Here is a 22,300-nt window from a genome sequence, read left to right as displayed (position 1 = left end):
CACAATAGTCTGCCTGAAAGAATCTTGTAAAAAAAATACGGATTAAACGCAAAGTACACGAAAGAATAAAAAGCATTATTTCAAAAAAGCTTTTATAGAGCGTCGTTAATCAAATAGAATTACAAACAATATGTTTCACATCTTACAATTCTACTATTTGACTAAGTTTTTAACATAAAATACACAGTCGACTTTTTAGACTCCGTTTTTGGAATAAAGTACGTGCGTTCATAAAGCCAGTGTTGGGCAAAGTTAATTTTTTATCTTAAAAAAAACACATAGGTAACGCTTGTGATTAAAATGTCCATTTTTTATTAAGGCAGAATTACAAGTTTTTGTTGATAAACAAGTTTAAGTTTGATAAAATATCATAGATTTGGTTTGTTTAATTATCTCCTTTATGACGAACACAGAGTACAACTCAAACCTTTAACATGAGGAGTAGGCAGAGACTAGACTTCAAGCGATCGTAACATACCTCACTTGCTTTACATACAAATATCATTGCCATGTCTCCTTACTTCAAATTGACGTGGAAAAGAAACAATGTTACCAATATGTATAAAAATATCTTGTCATCTCTTTTACTCTATTCGACAAATCAGAGACAACGATATGCAGTACAAGGAATACTGTCAACTCACACTAATACTTACGTAAACAAACTTATTGATTGAGATATTATTGGGAATAAATCCATATGTTCAAATAAAACACTACAGTTATATTTGTAGATTCAAAACGTTTATTCTTTATGAAAGGCGGGACTTTAAGTTTGCTCATTTCGATCCATTCTTCAAATTATAAAACACATTAAAAACAACCATATAGTTCTTATACTACATTTAAAGGATTATGAACTTTATTTTAATGGTGATAAGGTAAATCAATATGTAAAATTATTGTTGTTTTAAAACATAATGCATTGAATATGGTCATTATACGCTTATTTGGTGCTTTTGTGGACGGCTTTTGAAGGGTCCGCGCGCTTTTGTTCGATGACGTTTAGCGGTAGACATCTTGTTTTCGATGTCAAAAATAGGGGCGTTGATATTAGAGACCCGTATAAAATAAAACATATCCTAATTTAATTTAACTATTTCATTATATGTATAATATTCATCATTGTTTTAATAAAGTTAAAATGAAACTAGATTTCTATCATGAGTAGGCTTTTCGAAGTAAAAATAACATCGATATTTTTTTAATTGTCAAAGTACACGGCACGTTAGTCTTACTGCCACACGACTCGTTTTAACACTAAAATAGACCTTTAGTATAGCTTTTTCTTTTAAATTCTACCTTATTAGTTATTTAAGTAACGTAAAAAGTCAAATAAGTTTAGAATCTCATCCATCAAATATGTCCTTAGGCGATATGACATAAAAAGTCAAAAAATCTACGGACCCTTTAAAAATATATTTTTTTTTTCAACGTACAATAAAGTCGGCAGTCAAGTACTATACAATGAAGTAAGAGATCTCAAACACGATAAAACATGGGCTCTTAAGCACAAAGACTTCTAAATTTCTAATCGCATTTTCCGCCTGATCGTTTCTTTTCTAAGACATTTCCACATTGATTTGAAATAAATAAAATAGCACAATATATCTTTATAATGTTAGAATAGGCTTTAAGTATATTAAATATGTATTAAGAGATTTTTTCGTAGGTAAAGGACATTGTCAACTTAAGCAACGTAAGATCAGGTAGAGTTGTGGAAGACAAGATGTGTTGTGTTTGAATTAAATATTTTTACAGTCAAAATAGAAGTAGGTAGAAGAACAATTGTCATATTTATTCTGTTTGAAACAATTGAGATAATATCTTTAAGACGTTACTCCTCAATTCTTAAACATCCTTTCTCTATTGCATGGTCAGCTGTAAGAGAACTCTTTTAGAATTAAGCTCAACAGTACTACACCGCATTTCTATAATAATATTACAAACATTGCATTGTGCGACATAAATCTATATCACAGTACCTGTCGCCCCGACTCCGATTGCGCAGAGTTAAAATAAAACTTAGTAGCCTATGTTCCACATCTATGAAAAACTTTGTATTAATAATAATAATAAGCGAAGAGTTTCGACCAACATATCAAGAAGCTCTCGCTAAACAGTTGGATTAAGGGCCCGATACAAAAGGCAGTTATCCTAGAAACCGCACGCATCGTGAGAAGGTTCCTGTCTCTGCGGCCCTGACCACTGGTTGTTTGAGTCATGGGGTTCCGCAGCCGGTGGTGTTCTATTTTTAATATAATATGTTTTGTATATACATATTTTTTGGATGCATGTACTATATTAAAATATGATAAATAAATGTATAATAATAATAAAGCCTGCATTGCTTTTTAGTTACATTAACAGTAATTAATCTTGAGGAACGAAAAAATAGTTTGGAACCGGCGATAGTTATCCTTAATCTACAGCTTGTCCTAGGACAAAGGCCTCCTCTAAAGATTTCCATTTCTGTCTATCAATGAAATGCAACTTTTTTGAGGTCGTCTTCCCACCTCTTTATTTGCCTTTCTTTGTTTCTCTTCCCCTCTCGTGGGTACCATTCTGTGACTAATCTAGACCATTTTTCATTCTTCTCCACCCACTTCCAGTCCACTTCCACTTCCCATCCTTTCCTTTTAAGAAAAAAGGTGAGAAGGGAAAGAGGACTAAATTAGGCCTTCGGGACGCACACTCATCAGACTGTACTTGAAATTGCTTCCACTTGTCGCGTGTCTGTTTGGTCGTGGTATTTCACCGGGCGAGCTGGGACAATTCATGCGAAGATGTTAAAGCGGGCTCTACCACTGTTAATTACTTATTTTTTTAATTCTGCGCTGATAGGCGTCAGTTATAATTTTATACAGAGACTTTGGTCTCACAAACCAACGGTTACAAAAACAACTAGTATATAAATAATTAAATAACAATTAATCATATTTAACACTATCTAGTTGTTGAATAAATTAACAAGTAATTGTGAAGTTGTCGAGACGTTGGGGTTTCTACTCGCATCAATCTTTATTGTGGGGTGTTAACAATGTGCTTAGTAATGACATAATACATATTGCCCCTGTACTATTTTAGAGATCCCTGAGAATTTAAGATAAAAACTTTTGTTTAAATTTTCCTTTTTAAAGTATAAGCTGTCGACCGTGACACCGTCCGCGCGGTTTTAAAAAAAACTTGATTAGTAGCCTATGTGTTCTTCTAGAATATGTTTTATATGTATACTAAATTTCATCGAAATCCGTTGAGCCGTTCTGGAGATGTTCAAACATCCATCCATCTAAACATTCGCATTTATAATATTAATAAGATAGTAAGATTTATCAAGTTTAAAAGATGAAAACACATCATACAATTAAGTCCAATGAGATCTATTTATTTAATAGCTGTCGCCCGCGACTCCATCCGCGTGGGATTAAAAATAGATGTTGGCCGATTCTCAGGCCTACTCAATATGCTCACAAAATTTCATGAGAATCGGTCAAGCCGTTTAGGAGGAGTATGGGAACGAAAATTGTGACACGAAAATTTTATATATAAGATTGAACACCAACAACCATAGATGGATGGATTAGTTTTTTAATTATATCTTTTTTAATGTTTTTTATAAGTCATACGAATTCATACATTCCTACAATCACATCCGAAATGTTTGTTTAACAATTATCCGAAAAAACTTCAACTTATTTATAACGAAATTAACACGTAAATTAATTGTCACTAGTAAAATAAATTATTTTTATTCTATACGGAACGAAAAATTCAAATTTTACTTTAAGTAATTAAAAAAAACTCTACGGAACCGCCAAAATCTTTTCCCCTAACAAAGTCATTGTGCTACTGAAGTAGTTATTGCTGCATTCAAGTTTTATCACCACTATAGTTATTTATAAATGGGCTAACTATTACAACATTGGTTATAATTTTTATGCGAAATTGGCGGGAATATTTATTCGTGTGGGAATCTGTCAAAAAATTTTTTTTCCACAATAATGTCAAAAGTTATTTATCTTACAGCCAGAATTTATAAATAAAAATAATAAAAAAATTAAAACACATTTTTTATCTTACTAATATTATAAATGCGAATATTAGGTTGTATGTATGTTTATAAGAGGATATCTAAAGAACGGCTAACGAGATCTCGATGAAATGTGGCATAGATGTAGAACATAGTCTGGAAGAACACATAGGCTACTAAATAAGTTTTTTTTTAAATTCGTGCGAATGGAGTCGCGGTGGACTAGTAGTCGATGCATTCTGAAAATCTTCACGTCGTAAACCGGCTTTGTCTCGCGGTGGTCGCGGTACAGGAATTATGTTTTTTGTTTCGTAAAGTTATTAATTATTTTTATGTATATTTTTTCTTAAAAATAACTTTTATATTTAAGTATAAGGTAAACAAAATAAAAATAGAATCCTACCATGTTTTGGAAAAAACTTTTTCATGACAATCGTAAATTATATTTAGGTAAATATTCGTACAACTATTAGATTAACTTAGAAAAATCTTTGTTTATTGTTTCCGTTATTTCGTAGTAAGTATCTAATAAGATTAAACAATGAATTTAAGATTTTGAACAATATCAATTTCACTTTCAACTAATACCAAATTAGAAAAAAAGATCGTCTAAATTAAAATAAAATTTATTCATTTAAACTGAGAGGATCATCAAAATTGTAATATTATGAAATTTAACACAACAAAACTAACATCAAAACGAACCATAGTAACTCATATTGAAACTGAGATTCTGTCTCCGTCGGAGGAGAGATGTTAATAAATTGGTGAGTGGGCGAGACCGCGGTTAGCTCCGCCTTCCTTCAAAGCCTTTGCCTCTCGCTCGCACATTTTCCAATAAGGTTGTATACCAAATTATTTATTTCGTCCATAATATTATGAAGAGGAAAGATTTGATTGCATTAAATAAGCTCCTACATTACTCAACTGATTTAAAAAAATCTTTCACTGTTGAAAAGCTACACTATCCTCGGATGACAAGGTATATTTATCACTAAATATTGTTTAATTTCGCACGGACAAAGTCACGGGTAACTGATAGTATTTCATATAACGACTAACGAATGATTCTTGGTAACGGATATTCACGTAATCCTTTGACTTAATTTGGTTCGTTTGAAATGCAAGGGTATTAAAAACAAAAAAAGTTCACATCCCTTACTAAAATAGATCCACGATATCTACTCAGCCAAATGAAAACACTTTAATGCATTAAATTATAATATTTTCTAAACAAAATATAGAATAATGTAATTCAGCAGTGGAACGCTACATTTATAAGACAATTTAAATTCAAAGACAATATTATTAATGCCCAAAATAACTTTTAATAGGGCTTTTTACGTTATTTATAAAAAAAACATAGAAATGACTAGTGGATTCAAAACGACCAAAACCAATAGTGACAGTTTTTTTTACATTAAACCTTTAAACATGTTGAAATTGGAGTGTATATTCTTAATAGTAATTATTTTTACAGTTTTTGCCACAAAATTCTCTGTTAAACTACAATTTCCTCTAACAAAATTAATATCAAATCAAATTTTGAAGTATTTTTAAGAAAATTCAGATAGATAACGTAGTTATGTTAATTTACGCTACACAGCGACATCTATTATTGTGTCGAATAAAACTGTCGTTTAAACCACAAGCTTTTTTATACTCGATAAAACGATTTACATAGAAAAGTACGTGTTGAAAAAAATATAAATATGAATTAACATATTAAGAATTATATAAATATGACGTAATAAATGTCTTGCACTGCCTGGCACCGAAATTGTTACATGAAATTGTTTATTGGATCATGTCTCATTTACATATAGACAGAATAAAGTACTTTTAGTTAAATTTACATAACTTTTGGGAACATGCAGCTGACGTTAAAGTTTTGGTAGTGTGATTCAGACTTAAAAAAGTTTTATTTATTATGTCCTCTGTATGTTTATTATTTAGTGGCGATGTAATATATCCTATGACAGAATGATGAAAGAATCAAGGGCTACCTTACTCGTTAAAATCGGTTCATTTATTTACACTCTAGGTGGTCGCGATGCAATTTACATACATACCAGGTAAAAATATAGTAAATCTCTAACGCACTCAAGAATACTCTGAGAAGAAATAATGCTATGTTATAAAAAAAATACTTATAAATATCGCTTAAAACGTACATTTATTCTTTTGAGTTCTGAATTTATTTAGCAATAGCTATAATATTTTAAGAAAAACACAATTTGCCACATTCAGTTTGCAATATTTTATTTGTTCTATTATTAACGCCATGTTCAAAGAGTATATAAAATAAATGTTAAATTAAATCAAACATTCAAAGAAATTATAAAAACCTATTCCCCTTTTAAATATGTTTACTTTGTTTAAAAGTATAAAATAAATATAAGAAATTTCAATTTCAGTTTTATTTCGTTTCACAAAATATGTTGAACGCATCGTATTGACTCTGTGGTCAATCTGACGTCATGTCAAATTAGTCATCTATAATCTATGTCATTGTTAACTTATCTGTCGCAGAAAGACCAAGCGAAGCGAGTGGAGGAAATGCACGGGATTAGTACTCTGTTGAAATAATACGTCATCTTTTACTCCAAAGTGATTTCGTATATTCGTTTATAATTTTGCAACAGTCGTTTTTCATTAAAACAGTAAGTAATTTAGGCTACTACAACACAGTACTTTTCCGTATGTAACGGGTGCGTTGTTTGGTTTATGGTGTAGTGCTATACAAATGCATAATATAACCTATCTGCGCTTTGCATAATTCTATGGGGACGTAGCCTTGTAATTGATGCAGATGCAAGTGATGTGGATTTGAGAAGCGCATACTATTAAAAAAAGTAACGAAAACGTAATCAATTCAGTGCTATAAAGAGAAAAGCGTTTGCCGCGCTCCGTGGACTGTTTATTGACGCGTCCATTGCAATTTGCAGGCAATATGCCGGCGGCGCGCGGAGTAAAACGGACGGCGTCCAAATCTTCAGCCCCTGCATCAACAACAGGACCAAAAAACAAGAAAAAACGTGGAGGTAAGCGCTATAACAATGCTTCGGACAGTTGTTTTCTTTACATTTCATTATAACGTCAATGACCTGTCAAAGCATGATGGCGGGAAACGCGTCTCTTATATTGAGGTTTTAGTTGGCGCTAAAAATATATTTTAACATAAACTAATTTGTTATTCATAGGTAATTTGCATTATAAATAGTGGCACGTCTCTCTATTATTATAATTATCGTATTTAGCTGTAAAGTTACGTAAGCGTTGTCTAAATGGAATTTTTTGAGGTTAACAGATACGGATCGCTAAGTTTGGACAAGGCGACATTTCGGCTGTATAAACGATACATATAAGTTGAAAAGAGATCCTAAACTGTTAAGATATATTCAAAGGGGCTTATTAAGTTTATAAAACAAAAATTAACACAAGTTAGCGTTTTGGCGCCATATTTCTGTTCTGTATAATTTTGGCGCGCTTCATTCTAAGAACAGCTATAGACAATGTGAATTTGCATTGCAAGTTAGGTATAACGGCGTTTAACTGTATGTTGCAAAGCCTGTAGCAAATACTTTCTCTTTACACTTATCGCGCGTTTATCACTTAAATTATTGTAACACACGGCCTAGTTAGACTTTAGCAAAAAAGTAAAAAATTTATCTATAAATTTTTTATCTTTCTTCTCTCACAATTTTTAGATAATGATATATTAAAAGAAACTGGAAACAAAGTTTGTGTTGTTGATTTCAGGAAGAAACAAAATCTATAATTTTTAAAAGTAGTTTAATTGTTTTAAAATTTATAAACTCATGATGACATTGCTCAATATTATGTAAAATTGCTACAGCAATAAAAGTATTAAGTCTTGCCTTAAAATTGTAGTGAAATATCAGAATATTTCCGAACCAAATAAAATATAGATGGATATGTGACAAAGAATATGCCTAAAAAGAGAATTAATACTAGTATAATGACTGATAGAAAAGTATAAAAGAGTAAACTTACTGTGACTTAACCACATAGAGAAAGGGATATGATGATGTTTGAAAATATGTCTAATTGAATTCAATAGATGTCAAATATTAAAACAAACCTGTTTAAACAATTTTACCTTAACAATTTAACAGACGATGTTACTCATTTTCATTGAATTTTACTCTTAATTCTACGCCAAGCCATTGCAATATCCATACATCTTACTAATATTATAAATGCAAATGTCCCCCACAACGGCTGGCTGGATCTCGATGAAATGTCATAAAAATAGAACATTGTCTAGAAGAACACATAGGCTACTATTTTTTTTAACTCAGTGCAAGGAGAGTCACAGGCGACAGTTCGTTATATAATACAAGTTATCTTAGCTACTTCAGTTAAGAGATAAGAAAATTATGTCATTAAAAATATCTACATAAATGACCTTGTATTGAAAACTTGTTTTTATTCAGAGTACCTAATGAATATATAAGGAAAATTATATAAATTTTAAGTATATTTAATATAGCAAGTCATTGGTTAACAAACATTAATTTACAAAACAATAGGTGATGATTTTTACTTTTAAAGGAAGACGGAATATGGATTCTTTGAAAGAGAATACACCTAAGCAAGAAATCTTATAACATTATAAATGTGAATGTTTTAATGTACGGAAAGTATCTCTAGAACAGCTCAACCAATTATAAAATTTGGTATAAATAAAGAACATAGTCTGGAAGAACACATAGGCTTATTAGATTTTATTTTCATGCTGGCATTGTCCGGAGCAAAAGCCAGTGTAGTAATAAAAATCTTTACAACCTACTGAGACATCTAACAGACAAGACAGGCGAAGACCGACAAGGGTTTATTTGCATTAAAATTATCAAATAGATACTTATGAGCTATTGTAATTTACGGTAGGTTTCCAAGACGAAAATCCCGTTTAAAACATATTCTTATCTCTGTTTTGGATTGTTGTTACTATCTATCCAATATAGCAATATATTTTGTACATCTTGTAGTCAGAAATCAGCGTTTAGTGTCACTTGGCCTACTGGGTCAGATAAGTCTGTTGGACTGTAATATAATTTGACATAATTTCTTTATCTCTATAGGATCAAGGTCAAATGTGTTTACTATTCATTGCATACATTTATTAATATTATTATGAATGAATTTGTATTGAAACATTGATTAAGATGGTATGAAGATTTTTTTTTTAATTCTTACATTGATAAGGTGGTTTGCTAATGGCTGAATCTGGTTGTAATTAGGAATATAGATAAATTGCAGTCTGGATATTTAGAAATCAGATTTTTTTTATTCCGTGCAGATGAAATCGCAGGACTGCTACTATTAATATAATAATAGAAAAATCTTATATTTGTATTATAATTTTTTTTCGTGACTGACTTGAGATTGTAAAGTAATAATTCATTCATTTGAATGTCAATTCCTTTGGGACCTTTAGCTCAAAAAATTTAACTGATTTTGGCGAGCCATTACATTAATATTTTTTCTCCATTTGTCATAGAGGTGAATTAGTGTTTTTTCTTTGTTTTTAAATTAATTATTGTATATTTTTAATTGTAGCAGTACAGTTAGAGATCCCTAGTGCAGCAAAGAAGCGCGGCCGCGTGTTTACTTGCGGGCAGGGAGATGTCGGCCAACTGGGCCTCGGAGAGGATGTTGTGGAGACTACAAAGTTAGTATATCTTTGATTTTAAACTTTATTTTGTGAATTATATAAATGAAAATAGGATTTCTTTAGTACTTTTCTAATTTCTTGTTTTACTTAACCTAACCTCCCCGGAGACAATGCCAACTTCAGTCCGCTGCATCACCCTAGTTCTGGGAGCCCTATACTATCCAATATTGTTAACAGTTTTGTTATATACTTAACTATGAAACAATTACTCTTTGATTTAGACTTTGCCACAGTAATTTTAATCATTTCTTACAAATTAAAACAAGAAATCTTTGCTTATATGTAAATGTTTTTTTTATTTAATTGGTATTTTGTTTGCAGTATTAACTTAATTATTCTATAAAATTCTCTGTATAATGATGATGTTCAGTCTTTTATTTCGTTATGTTCTTTAAACGATAAAGTTTGGTTCCAGGTTCAAATATGTATCAGCGTTGGGAGATAAAATAATAGATATACGTGCAGGAGGAATGCACACTGTAGCTATTGATACTGATGGAAAGGTAAATCTTCTTAATAATATTATAAACTAGCTGTCGACCGCGACTCCGGACGCGTGGATGTATAAAAAAACTAAATTAGTGTAGCCTACCCATCCATCCACATCACATCCATCTAAAGATTAGCATTTATAATATTAGTAAGTTAAATAAAAAGTAACTCTTGAAGGCATACATTCGCAAAAAAGATTATTAATTAGTATCCTCTGTCCGTCTCCTGGCTCTAAGGTACCTCCTCACCAATTTTCAGGCATATCGGTAAAGCCGTTCTTGAGTTATAAATAGTGTAACTAACACGACTTTTTTACATAGATATAAATAGAGATGTGAATGTTTGGATGTATGGATGGATGACTGTCAGAAGATATCCCCTGAATGGCTACATAGAGTGCACTGATTTGAAATAGATGTAGAACATAGTCTGGAGGAACACGTAGGCAACTAATAATTTTTTTTAATATTTAATTATTTTATACGTCTTAAAGAAAACAGATGTTTTCATGTCTTTCGTATTATTTAATTCATCTTGATATTTGTCTGACTTACCACAAATTGACCTAAAGACTGAATAACAAAGTAAACTAAGGTTATGTTTGAAACAAGGGATGTAGTTCAAGGGCGGGTATGTTTACGTTTTTTTCACCCCCCCAGGGTGCAGCGACCCCACGCCGCGCTCTCTATGGGGTCACGATGTTAATGACCTCCATATGCTTACGTAAAATACATAGTTTACTAAATAATTCTCTATATTGTTATTAGATTTTAAATAATTCTCTATATTATTGTTATATATTACTGTTTAAGTACTATGGAAACCGCTATTATGTTTTACTTTTTACTAATATTATAAATGCGAATGTTAGATGGATTGATGTTTTTTAGTAGGTATCTCAAAAACACCTCAACGGATCTTGTTAAAATTTGACATAGATGTAGAACGTAGTCTAGAAAAACACGTAGGCTACTTATTAAGTTTTTTTTTTAATTCCGCTCTGACGGAGTCGCAGGTGACAGCTAGTAGAAATCTAAAATGTACAAAACAAGACAAAATTGAAGAAATTCTGCGTTTCGTCTAATAAGTGCGGTATTGGAGAACTAATTTTAGTCCCCTTCCCATCTAGTTCTTATAAGGATGGGAAAGGAAATTATATTTGACGGTGGAAGGGACGCATAGAAAAGAGATATAGTCTCTTTCTCTGCGTCTTCTTTATGTAGTAGTTGCTTCGCCATTTTAGCGAATTGATTGTGTGCTCGTTAGTTACTAATTAAAAAAAATGTTTTCAGGTGTGGACATTCGGTTGTAATGATGAAGGTGCTTTGGGTCGCATCACGAAGGGTGACAAGGACGAGGGCACACCGAGGACAGTGTCATTACCACAGAAGGCGGTGTCAATATCAGCCGGTGACTCCCATACTGCTGCCTTACTGGATAATGGTGATGTGTACGCGTGGGGAGCTTTTAGGGTATGTTTAATGCTTGTTTCCACTAACGCGACTTGTCGTGCGATTTTATGTACGACTTTCATATCATGCAATTTTTTAACAAATATAGAGACATTTATTTCCTTCGAATCAAACTAAAAATATCACAATTGGAACTAGACAAAAAATTGAATGCTAGAAATAAGTTTTTTATTGTTTTTAATGCATTTTTTATTGATATTACATACAGACACTTTAATTTATTATACATATAAATATATAGTTGTTATATAATTTGTTGTAGGATTCTCACGGCAGTATGGGTCTGGTGGTGCGCGGCAGAGAGACCAAAGGTTGTCAGGAGCCTATCAGAGTTGACATCGGAGAGACAGCTGTCGGCATCGCCTCGGGTGGTGACCATCTTGTTATATTATCTGTAAGTATATAACAACTATACTAAAAAAATACGTATTTATATATTTATTGCTATTTAATTGTATTTAAATACTCGCGCCTGTTATTTTATAATAGCAATCATCAATCTGCGGAAATGCCGCTAAATAGATTCAGGAGTTACAAAAAATAATCGAAATAATTTACCTACATTAAATACTGGTTACAACTTTATCTAAGAGATCGTTTCAAAGTTAAATGGGTTTTGATTATGTCAAACGGATTTTATCGTTCAGATTGGTAAAATACTCAAGAATGTCAATATTAAGAGTATGATAATATAAGAGGTTAGGAAGTGATAAGAGATTGCCAAATGGAAGTGCTCTGCCTACACCTCTGGGTTACGAGCGTAATATTTTTATAAAGCACTAGCTGTCGCCTTGACTCCATCCATTACAAGACCAAGATAAGATAAATCCGTTCAGTCGTTCTCGAGTTATATCGATACTAACGAACAGCAATTGATCTTTATATATATAGATTAGATAGATTAAGGCGTCAATAGCCTAATGTTTAAGGATACGTATTTCCGATCATGAGGTCGGGAGTTCGAATCCCGTCATTTGACTATTGTAAACCATATCCTAGCACAAGCCTAGAGTTTAGTTGGAATGATACAAGAAATATTAGTAAATTAACAAAAATGTGCTAACAGATAAGACTTGTTGTAGTTATTTACTATATTTTGTTTAAAAATGTCCGCAGACATCAGGCGCGGTGTACACGATGGGTTGCGGGGAGCAGGGTCAGCTGGGCCGCCTCAGCCAGCGCTCAGCCTCCAGGGACGCGCGTCAGGGATTCAGTAAGATTCTTTACTTTTATTCATTAATTAATACCAACAAAGATATGACAGACTAATAGTTTGTTGAACTTTGGTAGTATGGAATTCAAGAAAATAGGCTATTACTGCCGCGTTCATAAATTACTCTAACAATGGTAGAGCGAGCTTTAACATGTTCGCACTAATTGTCCCGGTTCGCCCGGTGAAATACCACGACCATACAGAAGACAGGCGTCAAGTGGAAGCTATTCCGCGTACAGTCTGATGAGTGTGCGTCCCGGAGGCCTAATTTAGTCCTCTTTTCCTTCCCATCCTTTTCTTTATAAGGTAAGGATGGGAAGTAAAAGTGCATCCTCTCCTCCGTCGATTAAAGGTAGGCAACGCATATGCAATTGCGTATGTCTATGGGCAACGGTCACTTCGCTATTTCAGCGATTTCAGGTGGCCGCTCGCTCGTTTGCCACCTTATCATATTAAAAATAAACTTCTGTAAAAGTCCCGTCAAAATCGGTACATCCGTATATATTTCGTGAACATTATATATTTACGTTGCTTGTAAGGAAAATCCAATTTATTTAATTTTTGTCTGTCTGTCCGTGAGACCGCGTATGTGTAATCTTCGATTTTGACGAGACTTTTACGGTACTTATATACATTTTTATTCAGCAAAGACGAGGTCACGGTCTACAGTTAGCTTATAATGTTAGAATAAGGCTTATAAAGACATAATTATAATTTCCAGGTGCACTTCTGACCCCGGCGAAGGTGACACTAAAGTTCGGAGCATCTCGTGTGTGGGCAGGATGTCACGCCACATTCGTGTTAGACGCTAATGGAGACAAAGTATTCGCATTCGGTTTAAATAATTATGGACAACTAGGTGAGTTATATGATTATTGCTTAAAGAAACCCTTAGGGTGGATTTAAAATGATTCTACACTTAAGGACCCTCTAAACTGTTATTTAACGACTCTGATAGACGCTATTGTTTAGTAATATAACACTGATAAATTAATCTGTGATAATCCATTTTTATAGTTGTACTTAAATATAATTATAACTAGCTGTCGCCCGCGACTTTATCCCCATGTAATTAAAAAAAAGTAGCTTGAGTGTTCTTCCACTATGCCTGACGTGTATGACGAATTCCATCGTCATCCATTTAGCCCTTTTGGAGATACCTTTTAATAAATATAGATCCATCCAAACATTGGCATTTATAATACGTATACATTTATTTAAAATATATGAAATTAAAAATAGAGCACCACCGACTGCAGAGTCCCATGACTCAAAGAAGTGGTCAGGGCTGCAGATACAGGAACCTTCTCACGATGCGTGCGGTTTATAGGATAACTGCATTTGTATCGGGACCATAATCCAACTGTGTAGCGAGACCTTCTTGAGATGTTGGTCGAAACTCTTCGCTATCAGTGCATTCACCGATACGACTATCAGAATAATGGTAGTCGATTTCATATCGCCACATGTCGGTAACCTCGTGACCCAAATCTAGGTATTACAGTATTAGGCATTTATAATATTAAAATATATATTTCAGGTATAACAGGTGAGAAACGTAAGACTGCGATATTCTCAGCGACGGAATGCGATGCGTTCACCAGACTGAACACAACGTGGAGTGCTGTGGCCTGCGGACAGCATCACTCACTCGCTGTGGATGGGAATGGTCAGCTGTATGCCATCGGACGGACTGATTATGGCAGGTGAGGACATTTCTAATATCATTTAAATCAATATAAATTATATTTATAAAACACATCTTTATAAGATAAATACAGAATTTTTTATAGTTTTTTTTTTGGAATAAAATAGTAGTCTGTGTTTTTCAGACTTTTTTTTTATATGATAAGATGGCAAACGAGCGAGCGGCCACCTGAAATCGTTGAAATAGCGAAGTGACTGTTGCCCATAGACATACGCAATTGCTCTCATCCGGAAAGTCCACTTCCACTTCCCATCCTTTCCTTATAAGAAAATGTGTGGGAAGGGAAAGAGGACTAAATTAGTCCTCCGAGACGCACACTCATCAGACTGTACTTGGAATTGCTTCCACTTCACGCCTGTCTTCTGTGTGGTCGTGGTATTTCACCGGGCGAACCAATTCGTGCGAAGATGTTAAAGCTCGCTCTACCACTGTTCTATATCTATGTCAAATTTCATAGAGATCCATGCAACTTCTGGAGATATCTTTTAACAAATATTCATCAAAACTTTCACATTTATAATATTAGTAAGATATACTAGAAAAATGTCTTATTTGATCAATTTCAATATTATATAGTATCCGAAATAAATCAATAGACAATAATTGTTAGCTAATTATATGTTTTAGAGTAAAAAAAAAAAAGATTACTGTAATAAGGGTCCAAAAAAAGATGTTTTCTTTATATGTAAAATCTTACTAATATTATAATAAATGCGAATGTTTGGATGGATGGATGTTTTGAAGGTATCTCCAGAACGGCTGAACGAATCCTGATGAAATTTGGCATACATATAGAACAACACATAAGTATTTATTTAAAATTCCCCACAGGTTAGGTTTGGGCGAGAGGACGGAGGACGCGGAGTACTTGGAGCCGGTGCCCAAGTTACAGAATAAGAAATGCATCAGTATAGCTACCGGCATCTCTAATTCATTTGCGGTTACTGATAGCGGTTAGTATTATAAAAAAACGAACTTAATTATAAAGAAACAAGGATATTTAAGTTACCTGTCTAGAAAATAAATTAAACATACATTGATAAAGAAAGAAAAATATAACTACAGTACTAAAAGGATTTTGTGATAGTTTTTATTATGATATGAGGGCGCTAGTGTGCTGTCATATAGTTTGACTTATACCCATTGAGAATATATCAAATGCGCTTTTCCCTCTATCAATAAAAGCGAATAAGTTTTTAATTTCCTTCCTTGTTTATTTTTAAGTCGATTTGATTTGCACATATATGATTGTCATATTTATTTCATTCCCGGTAAAATTCTGGTGACGGTTTGTCTAGTCCAATTTTTTTGTAATCAACAACTTAGAAAACTAGACTAGAAGACTACAAAGGGGACTTTAAAAAAAACAATCATGATTGTCATCTTTACCTCACTCTTTGAAAGTGATACAATAGCAACACTTTACCTAGTCCGTTTCTTTGTAATCAAAGGCTTAAAAACACTATTTTTAAGTAAATTTATAATTCATCATCATCAGCTCAATACATGTCCCTAACAAGGGGCTTAGAGCCTTTTTTACGGGGGGAAATGCAGTTCCGCACACCTGCGCCGGGCCATAGTGCACTGGCGCAGGGAGTGTGGGGCTCGTCTACAATCGTTCGGCCATAAACACTAAAACCCGTCAGGTTCTCCACCTCGCCTTACAGCTGGGTCAGGGGAACACTTGCGCAATCTTCCGCGACCCAGCCGGCAAGGGGCTCGGAGACTATCCTAAGTCAGCACTGGCTCACTGCGGGTAGACTTCACACATATCTTTGGTCTTGTCTTCACCGTAAGAACATGGTATAAATGTTTTGTTTGTGTAATGTAGGCGAGGCGTTTTCGTGGGGTATGGGCAGCGAGGGTCAGCTGGGCACGGGCGCGGCTGCAGACGCCAGCGAGCCCACACCGCCCACCAGCGCACCCTTCGACACACGCAAACCCATCAGAGTCTCCGCTGGAGGACAGCATACTGTCTTACTGCTGGTCTGTTTATTATTTTTTATCTAACGGAATTTTAAGATGATTTTTTTTTACCATTTTGTATATTATTGTGTAATTGTGACTTACTTCATATCTTACTAATATTATAAATGCGAATGTTTAGATGGGTGGATGTTTGTTAGGAAATATCTCCATAACGGCTGTATGGATCTCGATGAAATGTAGTATAGATGTAGAACATATAAGCTACTATTTTTATTCCGCACGGACGGAGTCGCGGGTGATAGCTAGTCAGCAAGTATTAATAAAGGCGAATGCTTTAGTCTATGACACTAGTCAGGAAGAGGTGAATTACAGTCAAAGTTAAAATTGCACCCTAAAAAATTTCCCAGGGCCCTAGTAGAGTTAGTAAGGGTTAGTTAGAAACAAGTAACAAATATTTGACCACAATTCCACTTGGTATTAAGAACTCTAAAGATAAGTGTATTCATTCCACTACAAAAAAAGTGTTAAAATCAAATATTCAACAGGAGGAGACAAAAGAATTATCACCACCTCCAGAGAATAAAGAAGAAATGGAAACAGTCGAAGAGACGGCGGAGGAGCAGGAACCTGAAGAGGAGAAGGTGGAGAAGAAGCGGCCGGCGAAGAGACAGAAGAAGCAAGAACAAGACGAAGAGATATCGTCCACATCGACTGCGCAGTCCGCGGAAACTAAACCAGAGGTAACTTTCTGTACTTCATCCAGTTAAAGAATTTAATTTGTTACCCACTTTACAGACAACAAATTACTTTATTATGCGTCAAATGACATTTATAGATGGGTAGGTAATAAAACTCCTCAACTGTACAGATGTTCGCTGTATTTCAGTGACAAAAGCTTATAGATTATAGATTAAACAAAAAACGGATCTATTTTATCTCTCTCTATCGGAATCTAGACTTTAACAGGCTTTTTATATCTATATTTTTAATGAAACAATCGTTTAAACTAAACTACCGCTTATAGGTTATATTTAAACTCACATAAACTGAATTTTAATGTAATTATTTTTATAATTAAGAGAAAAAAAAGTAAATAATGTAAAAGGAATACATGACATGTATGTAATGTAGAAAAAGAAAAGACGCGTGGCGACGAGTAAGCGCGCCACCTCCGCCAACAGCAAGCGACAACAGTAGCGCTGCGCTGCGGTATTAGATTCATTTCATTATATTATATAACATTATAATGACACTTGGGAAAAAATAACTATAATTCCTTATTCAATTAACAACAATCTAGAGAAAAAAAAAACGTATAAACTCGTAAATATTAAGTAATATTAACTTAGGTATACTTGAACATGGATTAGGTTTCTCGCTTATTGAGTACCTCCGTTCAGACCAATGCATCTCGCTTATCAAATTATGACTGTTTTTTTTTAATTTAATTTTAAATAAAAACTAGTTTTCTTCCCTAACTCCATCCGCGAGAAATTAAAAAAAATAGTTTTTATCCCTTTTTTGTATCGGAGGGGATGGGGGGATCTTGCTAAGATATCCTACCTTTTAAGAGAAAGACAGGGGTTATTGAGATTCTTACTAAAGACCCCTTCGCAACGCATCAACACAATTGGTAGTCTATGTGTTCTTCCAGACTATGTTCTATTTATACCAAATTTCATCAAGTTCCATTCAGTTGTTCTGGATAAATAAACATCCATCCATCCAAACATTCGCATTTATTAAGTAAGAATATACAGATATAAATATACCAAGATTGAAAAGATTTTTTTACAAGTGTCATTAATTAAAAGTTTTGTAGATTGTTTAGTTATAAGAAAAATGTATGAAATGGTAGTTTACATAAGTACGGTAATGGTTCCGTAGTTATATGTTTGTGATGTCCGTTTATATACAGCGTGTCATAAAATTCAAAGATAAAACTGTAATTTTGTATAGCCAGATCGATAACTACACGGAGTAAAATACTAAAAAACATCCATCTCTTTTTGTTTAAAAGTTACATTAACTTTTGTTAGTTTCTTATAATTTGATACCCTCCACCATATGATCAGACACTGGCTACAAATATGAAGATATTCCTGCATTTTTTTTGTATTAACTACCTAAGTAACATAACTTAAATTACTAATGTTTTGATCCAATTTTTAACTGCAATTAATAGCTTATACTTAGGTAGTTAATAATAATAATAAAAAAAATGCAGGAATATCTTAATATTTGTAGCCACAGTGTCTGATCATATGGTGGAGGGTATCAAATTATAAGAAACTAACAAAAGTTAATGTAACTTTTAAACAAAAAGAGTTGGTTTTTTTAATCTTTTTCCCTGTGTAGTTATTGATCTGTCTATATATACACCATTACAGTTTTATCTTTGAATTTTGGGACACGCTGTATAATTTGGTGAACTGGATAAGTTGGTACATAAGTAGATTCATACCTGGGTAAGCGAGAAACCTACAGTTCTTCTGACATTGTGTATATCCGTGGGCTTCGGATGAAATCATTTTAAGTGATCCGTTACCCATTTGCCGTTTTCTTCTATAAAAAAATTATATAAGTTAAAAAATATCGATTCTCGCTCGTCCAGGTTCTACTGTATTATAAGTTATGTTACTATATCTTTATTTTAGTGGTTATTGACAAACTTTCGTCTGCCAAAATATTTGTATACGAAAAATTATTATACTTTTAAATGTTTTTTTTTTAATATAGAAATCCATATTTTGTTATATAAAACTAGACAAATAACTAGGGTTAGTATAAATAGGTGATAAAACATGTTTTCAAAATGTAAGAAAGAAAATCCGACACAGTGCCGGTGTACTGGCGCAACACTAGTCTTACTAAAATGTCAACGTTTATGTCCCCTCACTAATCATTCTGACATTTGACTTGGTAACGAAAGCGCTTCATTCGCGACAAAGGATTCTAACTAATCATCATCATCAGCTCACTATACGTCCTCACCGAGGGTCTCGGTGCCTACCCTAAGTTAAGGATGATTAGGCCATAGTCAACCACGCTGGCCAAGTGCGAGTTGACTTCACACATATCTTTGAATTTCTTCTCAGATATGTGCAGCATCACGATATTTTCCTTCACCGTAAGAACGTCGGATAAATGTACACATATGTAAATCGGAAATAGAAAAACACATTGGTACATGGCGGGATTCGTACCCAGGACCTGCAGATTGCAAGTCAAGTGCTTAACACCTAACCGATGCTATTTAGCTAACAATGTATAAGAATACATATATTTTGGCAGTGAAAACCCACTTTTATAGGTATTAATAACTTTGTGGAAATATTGATATAGAATAATTGTTTCGTAATTGGTTTATATATATTTAAATTAACTTTTGTATCGAATTTGGTTAAAAATATTGTAATTTTGGTGTTAGGAAATATTTGTGCATGTTATATAAAGTATGAGTTATATTTTGTTAAATTTTTTTTTATTATCATTTTACAGAAAGTAAATGGAGATGAGCAAAAGGAAAATGTTATGGAAGTGGACGAAACTGGTTAGTTTATATCATTTTTATGTTTTCTTAGAATAATCATTTTTAGTCTATAATACGTATAACATTAATAAAAAAAACTATTTTCGAATTTTTCAGTAGGCTAAACTAAAAAAAAATTGTATTTAAAAATAGAAAAAAAAGATTTTTCGTTAACTCAAATAAAGAGTTGAACAAAATTATAATTAGATGATTTTCTTTACTTACTTTAAATTCACAATTTAAACTTTTCCAGACAAACCAGATGACAAAAAAGAAACGGAAGAAAAAAAACCCGAACCAGAAGATGAGAACGAGACAGAACAAACAGAAAAGGCAGAAATAAACCAACCGGACACAATGGATACATCCAGTCAGGAGACAACGGACAGTGAATCCAAACCTATGGATACGGATGTGCAGACAGACACACAGAACATGAACACAGACAGACAGACGGACAAAATCGACCACATACCTTCCGACAATGCCTTGGTTACATCTGCGTGATAGAATATTCATCTGATAGTTCGGATAACTGGATAGTAACAGGTAACTTTACACTCACAGTCATTTGCGATACAATTAATGCCACACTTAGGGATCATATATTAATCATGTGCTTTTTTAAGCAACTTTTTGACACACTCTGATATGTAGTAAGTTTTTTACAAGCAATTCTTCCTATCTAATCATTTTATAGTCCTGATTTTTTTTTAAATATGAATTTATTTATTAAATTAACATCCTAAATCAGAAAATTAATACTTGTTATATATATTTTTGTCATCTCCGATTTCTGAAGCCATTAAACATTAAATCATATTACTACATTAAAAATCGTTAATTGATTCCTAAAGGTGGCACTTAGTGTATACTAAATTAACTGTATTAGATTTCTTAATGACCAACGACTGAGTCTGTCATCAATATAGTGGAACCTGGATAAAGGAGAAACATATATAAGCAAGGAGTCTTTTCCCACGAGAAAAATATCGCGATTCCTTAAACTCTCTGTTATCCCGGTTCTATTGTATTTAAAAAGATTTTTTGTGACATTAATCTGTTAAATACAGTCATAAATATATAATAATGGGGTTAGAAATGTTATCAAATGTCATACAACAAAAGGGTGTAGGCAGAATGTATATTTTTTTCTATAATATATATAATAGAAAATGTATATAAACTTATATAAGCCTTAGTCGTATTTATATAAGTACTACTGAATTAAAATGTAAATTAAATAAGATTTAAAAAAAAAACTTGATTGAAGTGAAAATGAATTTATTTGATTTTTTCCATGATGGTAATTGTAAAATTTGGCACTTGAAAGTTAAAAGCAGGGGAGGGGATGTATAGGAAGGGGAAATATCCTCTGTCTATGTGTCCCTTCCTCTGTAGACTAAAAGTAGGCACATATAAAATTATTATCATGTCATTTAAATATATTAAATAATTGTTTATTTTCATTTGGTTATTACTTTTTGGGAGTTTATTTCAGCTAAGATTCAGTTTCTTTACAATTTACAAGCCAAATTGTACTTTCATTATCATTCTGCCTACCCCTTTTTTGATAGCACATATGAATATTTATTTTTTTAAAACGATTATATTGTTTTTTTTTTAATTAAAGTGTCTTATAAAGTGCATGTTTAAAACATATCTATTGTTAATTGCACAAATAGTTATATAAAAATATATAAGAAAAACTTAACAGTAGAATTCCACTGCCGTGAATTGTCTCTTCTTTGTCGAAAAAAAAAAGAAAAAGATTAGAAACTATAATATTTTTTGGTAAAAGTATAATTTGACACAATTAAAGAAGTACATAAAGATATTACTAATCATAAGTAACAATAAAATAATTATTTTATTATGAATTACTAACCGCCCGCGACTTCGTCTGGTATTATAAAAAAAAAAGGGTAAAAAGTATATCATGTGTTACTCGAGACTATGTTCTATATGTATGCCAAATTTAATTGAGATCCGTTGAGATGTTCTGGAAATATCTTCTATCATATCTCCAAACATTCGCTTTAGTAAGATTATTTAACTTGGAATATTCACTGCAGTGGAATTCAACATTAAGACACTGCTCACCCCTAAACTGTTATAGCTTCAAACTATCCGGTAACAATCCGACTATCAAATTATTTGTTAATACATAATAGTATATTTCTTATTCGAAGTTTGTGAACACAAATGTATGAAAAATTCCGT

General features: G+C 32.8%; 1 protein-coding gene across 3 annotated transcripts; it reads left to right on the top strand.

Moving 5' to 3' along the window:
* The first annotated feature begins 6,543 nt into the window (after positions 1 to 6,543).
* Rcc1 (Regulator of chromosome condensation 1) lies at positions 6,544 to 21,285 on the top strand. Of its 3 annotated transcripts, XR_001228287.1 has the most exons (15): positions 6,544 to 6,693; positions 6,979 to 7,074; positions 9,617 to 9,728; positions 10,147 to 10,234; positions 11,516 to 11,695; positions 11,958 to 12,089; positions 12,812 to 12,908; positions 13,630 to 13,767; positions 14,449 to 14,614; positions 15,448 to 15,569; positions 16,448 to 16,602; positions 17,091 to 17,285; positions 17,677 to 17,754; positions 20,047 to 20,098; positions 20,331 to 20,348. XR_001228287.1 is itself a non-coding variant. In XM_013323176.1 (14 exons), exons 2-14 carry the CDS (start codon positions 6,984 to 6,986, stop codon positions 20,582 to 20,584), a joined length of 1,782 nt encoding a protein of 593 aa, XP_013178630.1. In that variant the 5' UTR covers positions 6,544 to 6,693; positions 6,979 to 6,983; the 3' UTR covers positions 20,585 to 21,285. The 3 variants fall into 3 exon arrangements, 2 of the variants coding, with proteins under 2 accessions (XP_013178630.1, XP_013178631.1); XM_013323176.1 differs by lacking the exon at positions 17,677 to 17,754 and having other exon boundaries at positions 20,331 to 21,285; XM_013323177.1 differs by lacking the exons at positions 6,544 to 6,693; positions 17,677 to 17,754 and adding an exon at positions 6,717 to 6,885 and having other exon boundaries at positions 20,331 to 21,285.
* The last annotated feature ends 1,015 nt before the right edge of the window (positions 21,286 to 22,300 follow it).

Source organism: Papilio xuthus, unplaced genomic scaffold (genome assembly GCF_000836235.2).
Source record: "Papilio xuthus unplaced genomic scaffold, Pxut_1.1 DF825783.1, whole genome shotgun sequence".
Taxonomy (NCBI): Eukaryota; Metazoa; Arthropoda; class Insecta; order Lepidoptera; family Papilionidae; genus Papilio; species Papilio xuthus.
This window is presented reverse-complemented; position numbering and strand designations above follow the sequence as displayed.